The sequence below is a fragment of the Charadrius vociferus genome, unplaced genomic scaffold, assembly GCF_000708025.1.
Source record: "Charadrius vociferus isolate BGI_N301 unplaced genomic scaffold, ASM70802v2 scaffold244, whole genome shotgun sequence".
Classification (NCBI taxonomy): domain Eukaryota; kingdom Metazoa; phylum Chordata; class Aves; order Charadriiformes; family Charadriidae; genus Charadrius; species Charadrius vociferus.
The window spans coordinates 4,084,589-4,092,218 of record NW_009648822.1 but is presented as its reverse complement, the minus strand read 5'-3'; the positions used below and the strand labels follow the sequence as shown (position 1 = coordinate 4,092,218).

The window sequence follows — 7,630 nt, the reverse complement described above, 5'->3', positions numbered from 1 at the left end:
TATTTCATCCGAGGAATCTGAAGGAGGTTCCTGACACAAAAAGGTGGGCTGTCGAAAATGTTTTTCAGTGCTGCTCCCATCCATCAAAACAGTTATATCTTTTCTGAGTATTATCATTGATTTATGAAGTAATAGATGTGTCTGCTTGTGTGTCTGTGCATGTGTGCATCCATTGATGAGATTTCACACTCACCTTCCTTCTCCACTGCCCCGGAGGGAGGAGAAAGGCAGTTGTTAAAGGTAACAGGAGAAAGTAAGAACAATGAGAACCACAAGGGAAGCCCATGATGAACATGGGCAGCAGAGCAATGTCTTAGTGCTGTGTCACAGAGAGGAACAGCAGAGCCAGTGGCTTCCCATCTCCTGTAGCACCCTGCTGCAAAGACAGAGGATAACGACTCTTTATTTTGATAGGTGAGCTATAACCTAGAGTGCAAAGGACAGAATCCTCAAACTTGTACAAAACTTTGTGCTTGCTGATAGTCTTCCCTCATGGAAGTGTATTTATAATAGTGCTCGTGACTCCCTGGGACGTCTCCTCTTCACTGCACTGTGTCTTCTTGCAAAGTCTCTGTGAAAGGATTCCATCTCCCTTCCCATTTTTACAACCTGTTAAAATTATTGAGAGCCGATGTAGATAAACTTACAGCTATGCTCAGTGGAGCATCTTAGGTAAAAATGTTGGAGATGCTTTGGATTTCACCACCTGTGACAAATGAAGTCTGATAACTGTGTATGTTTAAACCTATCTAAGTCTAAATTTGAAGTTACTTCTTATTTAGTCTGCTCAATGGAATGATGAGGAACCTACACTTTGGGAACAGGTAGATTAGTATCTGAAAACTGAAAGGAGAGGTTATTCTCTGTTGTCTTGTCTGAGGGCACAGTATTTTACTCTTCAGTCTGTGTCCCGTACCGTGCCCCCCATCTAGCTCTGCTTTCAAGAAAGCTCAACCTCCCTAAAGGAAAGATTAAATATCTGATGCAGTGGAGGCAAAACCACAAATGGATTTGAGGACAAAGATGACTTTTTTTTGTTAATACTGTGATATTTTTATTTTTCTGAAAATCAAGAGATTTAAAATATGTTCTTCTTGTTAATGAATATAGGATTCCTGTTCAGATAAGATGAATTTACTGAATTGGTACGTGGCCACCAACATACACGAGCATCAACAAAGTATGACAGGGACCACATGCAAGAAGGCAGAGGCTGCTATATGCAGATGTTTGAGCATGTGAGTGAATTGCATGAGTAAGTGACTGCGTTGTGCGAACAGTTATCTGTTTTTAAAAACAACAGCTTGGTGCTACTGTTAATAACAGCTTAATCACAGAATCACATGAATAAAGGCATTCTAATAAACAATAGCTATGATCTGATTCTCACCCCAAATCAATACTCTATGAAGGGAAGGGAATTTACAACACAGAGATGTACAAAAAACAAGTCCGGCAGGAACACAAGGCCTTGAAAATGCCTGATTTATTGACGGCCAACTCCACAAGCATTGGCCATGGTTTTCAATAAGATCTGACCAGGGGTCCTGGTAAGTAAAGCTGTTTATTGAACATTTTGCTGAAGTTCGTCTGAAGAAAGGATTAGTTTTTACGATGATCTGATGATGCAACACAATCTCCCTCCCTTCAGTAGTGACTGTCTTCTCTAGCACCAGGACTTGTTAGAGAAGCCAGGCCACCCAAAGTGTTTTTCTGCCTAAGAAAGACCACCTGGAATTAGAGTGAATTAGTCTGTCGTTATGTATAATTATACTCTACTTTCAGTAAGATTGAAATTGTTCTGCTGAGCCTTGGCTGCCTGCAGTTCTAAGAAATGATGACCTTGAAACTGTTAGGAGACCACTGAAATGAATTCACTTCAGTAGCTTTCACAGTTCTTTGAGCAAAACAATTCCTGGTCATTCTGGCAAGGACTTACTCTAAATTGTGGTTCCAGAAATGGAAGACATAAAAAAAAATAATCTAATAGACTAAAGCAGCTAGACAGAATTTTCTATTTACTCTCAAACCTATCTATATTGGAAAAGGGCTACAGTGAGATTAATGCATTAACTTTTCATTTCTGAATCTGGTTTTGATGCCACTAGAGGACTGAGAATTATTTAACTCCAGCTGTTTTGATACATCATTCGTGAACTGGATGACTGTTGTTTGTACAGTAAGCAAGCAGCCACATAAAATCATTCTTAAATGAATTCAGTGCAGCGCTACCACCGGTAAAGGTTGATCTCTTCAAAAGATAAAAAATTTACATGCTTTACTGAATTTGTTAGGAACATGGTTATTGCAGAGAGTAGCTAGAGGTCAGACTTTACATTTATGAGCTATAACTTCTGCTACTACAAACCTTAAGAAGGTTTATATTGGCTCCACTTGTTCATTCACTTTTTGCTACAAGTCGCAATCCTTGCTTCTGCTGGAAAACCACAAAACAAATCTAAACTGGAATCTTGACTTAAGCAGCCCAGAAAATACAACTTACTGCACTTTGAGTGGTCCTCGATGGCAGCTAATGCGCCCTTGTCCCTCTGAGGATGTCACACAGCACATCGCGTGGTCACCCAGCAGCCAGGAGAAATTACTCAGATGAGCTTAGGTGCTGGCTTCTGCCGTGACTTCGCTGTACAGCCCTGCACAAACAGCTTCGGCTCTCAGAAACCGCTTTCAGCGCTTCCTTTAGGCTGTGCTGAGTGTAACTGAGTTAGAGACTCTCTGTCTCATGGTCTGCTTAGCTCGTAACATAACGGGTCCTGATAGCTGTTGATACTTATTAAAACTGCTATAAATGACCTTTTCTAGGTCACACGTAATTGGAGGCCAATGTGCACAGAAAGATTTACAAACTGTTATTAGGTTGCTACAACATCACCTTACTACTATTAGTGCTCTACTGCAAGCAACTATTGTCACTTGCATCATTTTGGTAAGTGTTGCTGCTAATATCGTTTACATAAAAAGAGATAAGTAACTGTCTGAATAAACTTAGCCCCGCCAACTGCATTTCACCAGGAATAATTTGCACGTGGTCTAGACCTTGGGCACAAAGAAAGGCGCTGCTTGATGGCTGGCTTCTGAGACGCGGCATTTGCAGAAAACCTACCTGACAGTTCACAGCCAAGAAGTTCCATTCTCAACGTGCAGTGTCTTCTGCACACCTGAGGATACAGCCGTATGTACTGCGACTTAATCGGAGGGGTGAAGGAGTTAGCGTACGGGGTGTTGTTGTCCACATTTCCACGAAACACCTGTGATAAAATGACATACTCATAAAAACACGCCTGGAGGATTACTGGAGGTTCAGTTGACTTCCATATCTCAAAAATATCTTCATTGTTCTTCTGCCTGTCCCTGCACATTTCTCTGGAAGCTTTTCCCAAACAGAGGCTGTTTTATCATTTCTATTGCCCAACATAAAAGTTCTTAAGCAAAGCATACTACCATTGGCTTGCATCAGCATGTGTTTGCCACCAGTGCTGAATCGGGGCCTCTATCTTGTCACTCCTAGAAACTAATGCAACCAAATTATGTCTTCTTTTCTAATTAGTGTATTAAACAGTCCCAATTCAATTCAACCTGAATTTATTTATGCTGATTGACATTTGTTTTTTCCTCTACTTCAAGAACCTGACGCAACTCCCACTGAAGTGCACTGTAACCCTCCCACTGATCACAGGGGGAGCTGAATTAAAGCTATAAGCATTCTTCTATTCACTCCTCACTCTAACCAGATAAGCTTGTACTTTGTTTTCTTCCCTCATTATATACCTCTTCACACAGTATTTTAATTTCCTAATAGAGAAACTACGCCTAATGCTGCAATGTGCCTTAGTTCTATCTCAACTTACAGAGTAAAGGGATTTTTGCTGCTTTGAATGCACAACTCTATAAAAAAGAAGTGGTAACTATAAACACGTACTTCCCACTGGACGATACTGCTTGTGCAGTACAGAGATTAGCATTGATGAATGGGTTCTATGTTTTTAAGGGTTAACACTAATCTGCCGATGTAATAAAACTAAATTGAAAACAGAGTAATAAGTAATTACTGGTAAACTAATTAAAAAGAAAATCAGTTAAGTGTAATAAACAGGATTATTCTAGCCTTGGGACATAGTATTTATACAACCATCAATTAGTGTATAAGAAATTCTTAGCAGACAGAAAGCGCAAATTTATAAATGAGGGGTTTTTTTCAGAGAAAAAAAATAACAAGACAACCTATATCATACTGTCAGGCAATTATGCTTATCTACTGTAGATACCTCATACCTCTAAAGGCAACTAAACCATAAGATGTATTCATACATAGTTGACTTAATCTTACCATATCTTCATTTGTGCCTTTTACTTTGTACATTGTCCACGACTTCCCATCATTACTGTATGCAATTTTGTAAGATTTTACATATTCTGGACTTCCAATCCTTTTGGCACCTTGAGTTATAACTCCAGTGACTCGCATCTTCTTCTGCAGATTTATCTGAAATAACAGTACAAGGTTATCACTAACCACCTGAGGGATACAATTCTGATTCTAGATTCCTTTGATTCAACTTTTTTTTTTTGTTTTAAATGATAGAATGGAAAAAACTTAGCTGTGGCATTTAAAATACTCTCACTATACACTTGCATTAATTCCTTCTATCTTTTGTTCAGTTCATGTATGTATGCACACAAATAAATGAAAAAAAATGAACTAAAAGCCTGTACTACATTTATGTCTTTATGTGTATGTGTACACACGCACACACACACACACACACATTATTGTTATATAGGATATTAGTGGTATATTACTGGGATATAGCGTATTACTGGTATATAAGATTACTGTTAGATATTTTCTTCCTAAAAAGGAAATGCAAAAGTACAATAATTTACCAAAGGCCGAATCTTCTGTTCTATTAGAAGCCAGTTTACAATCCCATAGAAAAAAGCCTACGTTAACTTCAGGTTAAATTTCTTTGTGAAAGTAATAATACATGGATGTTCTGTAAAGGAAACAGATAGGCCCCTCTTTGATTCTCACTGAAAATTCATATATCGAAAGATCATGTTTGAAATGCTAATCCCAAAACAGTCAATAGCAAAATATCGATGGCTATCAATGGATATGAACATTCCCTGCGTACCTGTCCGAGTTGACATCTCAACAACTTGAAGTACAAAAGAAGATGTATGGAGAGTACAACAATATTCGGAGAACCTTAATTTTGCGTCCTTTGTCCATCTATGATATAGGAAAGCCAACTATATTCTCACAAAACTGAGAATGTGATATTCAAATCAAACACTGCCGGCATCGTCAGCCTCATCCCTTCAACGAAGTCAATCATGAAGCAATCTGCCAATCGCACTCACGGTCTCTCGCTGGTAGGCAGCTGAAGTCTGTAACGTTTGCACCAAATGGAGCTTAGCAAAGAGCTGTCATACTGTGAGAATTGCGTGAAGGTGCAGGCAGATGTGTGATAAAAGGAGACGAATGGGAATACTAGAGAGTAAACAACTGGGACAACGTAAATAATACATTAAGCTACATTAGCACTTCCACCCTCAAAATGAATCTTATCTCTGCTCCCTAGTTAGGGAGGCTGACCCGGTGCACTCCCTACTATTTAAGATAACAGCCCCAGTAGAGGAATATGGGGAATCAGAAACAGATCAAGTATTTGCTGTCCAAATACTTTAATCCTTTTATTCTTTACAGTGTGGCCTCAAGATTTTCTCTCACTTGGTAATGTAATCTAGCCTCTGTTAAGGATATGAGACGGTCAAACTTCTGTGTTTCAATATCTTACTGTGTAAACAATGGGAAAGTGGAGAAAGAACTTTACTACTGGTATTTTTAGGGAGTTTAGGTATTTCTCTGCTACTTATCTGAAACAATTGGGCTTCTGATATTTTTCTTCTTGAGGCAAAAGAAATTTCAGCATAGTTTTACCATAGTTCTCCCTATAAGAAATTAATAAACACTCATATACCTTTAGAGTAACAATGGGTTATTTTAGAGGTTTAGACCTATTGACAGAGGAGTAGCTGCCTATAAAAGATCAGATTTCTTACAGGATCTTTCTCACATATACTGGGAAATCTCAGGAACATTTGCAATTGTAATGGGGAGAATGGACTCACACCAGGAATTTAGACAGGTATAAATTAAAAGGGATTCAGACCTTTCTACGGTCTTGGGAAACATTCATTTCCTTCATTTCCGGTTTCCCAGAGGAAAAAAAAAAAAAAAAAAAAAAAGACAAAACATTATCTGTGTTAAGAGAATGGCTCCAGAGACTACTATCAGCCCCCTAACTACATTTAAAAATGTAGTCAACGTAGAATAGCAACCAGTCAGACATAAATGTTTCTGGAATTCTCTTATGCAGATTTCACTCTCTTGTGGAATTTAAGAATATTAATAAACTGGCAAGTAAAAAAATAAAAATTAATATATTTACAAAATTGTTAATAAATCAGTGAACATCACCTTAAAAAAAATAAATTAGAAAGGACAGTCAAGCATAAAGCAATCGTTGATGATTTGCCTTTTACATACACTGACCAAGTCACCCTTCACATTTCACTGTTCAGGAAAAGGAAGGTATAACGCAACAACAGATAAATATTCTTTGATCCAGTTATGAATATACTGAATATTCTTTCAGCTTCATTCACAATTTTTCTTATTTTGAGATGATAATCTAGGGGACGTTTTTTCGATGAGAATTTATGTGGAATTTTTTTTCCCTGTTTACTCAGAAAGATTAGTTTCTAATGAAACCACGGCTTTAACCATGGGATATTATGACTCCTTCCCATGCCCCAGCCTCCATCTCTAAGGCACAACAAATCAACCACTGCACTTCAAGAAGAAAAACAATGACAAAAAACCCACCCAAAAGTAATCTGTCAAAGAGTTGTATAGTATGGTAGAAATATAAACTTGAAAAAAAGAAAAGTCCTACTGAATGAAGGGAATATCTGGTCAGATAATCATAAAAATGAAACAAAAATAATGTAATTTTAAAATACTCATTTGATAGGCATACTGTTTAACATGTGTTCTTTGAGTTTCAGCAGTTGAAAAGCCTGCATTTGCTCTGGTATATACCTGCCTGCTCTATACCTTTATCTGGATATCTGTATATATAAGCTGTATAATTTTATTTTCTTCTCTGTTTTAACAGATAGGATCTTTCCTTTTAGAGGCTTTCTTGATCAGTATCCATACTCTGAGTCACAAACTGAGCTTTGGCTTTAAGCAGTTCTAAGCTTGATATAACACAGGAAATAAAAACAGGATTCTGTGTTTTGCAATTGGATCTACATATTCTGTCAATGTTTACAGGAAAATCCCAATGAAAGGGGAGAAAAATGCTTTCAAATCCCTGCAGCTTTCCTACATACGAAATCCCCATGGGGCTAACTTCATGCCTGCGGTAGCTCCTTTCAGTCCTTATGAATACACCAGGAATTAATTGGTCCTTTGTGTCTGGGTTCTTCTATGTGCTTTAATTTTTTTCAACTCAGAGCTTAGCAAAACAAAATATTACAATTGTGCAATGACTATAATGAAGCAGGTGCTGAAATCTTTCATATTTAATGTACTTCAGCA

General features: G+C 37.8%; 1 protein-coding gene across 1 annotated transcript in view; it reads right to left on the bottom strand.

Moving 5' to 3' along the window:
* EDIL3 (EGF-like repeats and discoidin I-like domains 3) overlaps positions 1 to 7,630 on the bottom strand; it is a 203,091-nt gene that overhangs the window by 50,875 nt on the left and 144,586 nt on the right. The window contains exons 7-8 of the mRNA XM_009886882.1: positions 4,346 to 4,501; positions 3,122 to 3,266 (exon numbers count right to left, since the gene is read on the bottom strand). Of these exons, the coding sequence (XP_009885184.1) occupies positions 3,122 to 3,266; positions 4,346 to 4,501 (301 nt within the window). The remainder of the gene's footprint in view (positions 1 to 3,121; positions 3,267 to 4,345; positions 4,502 to 7,630) is intronic.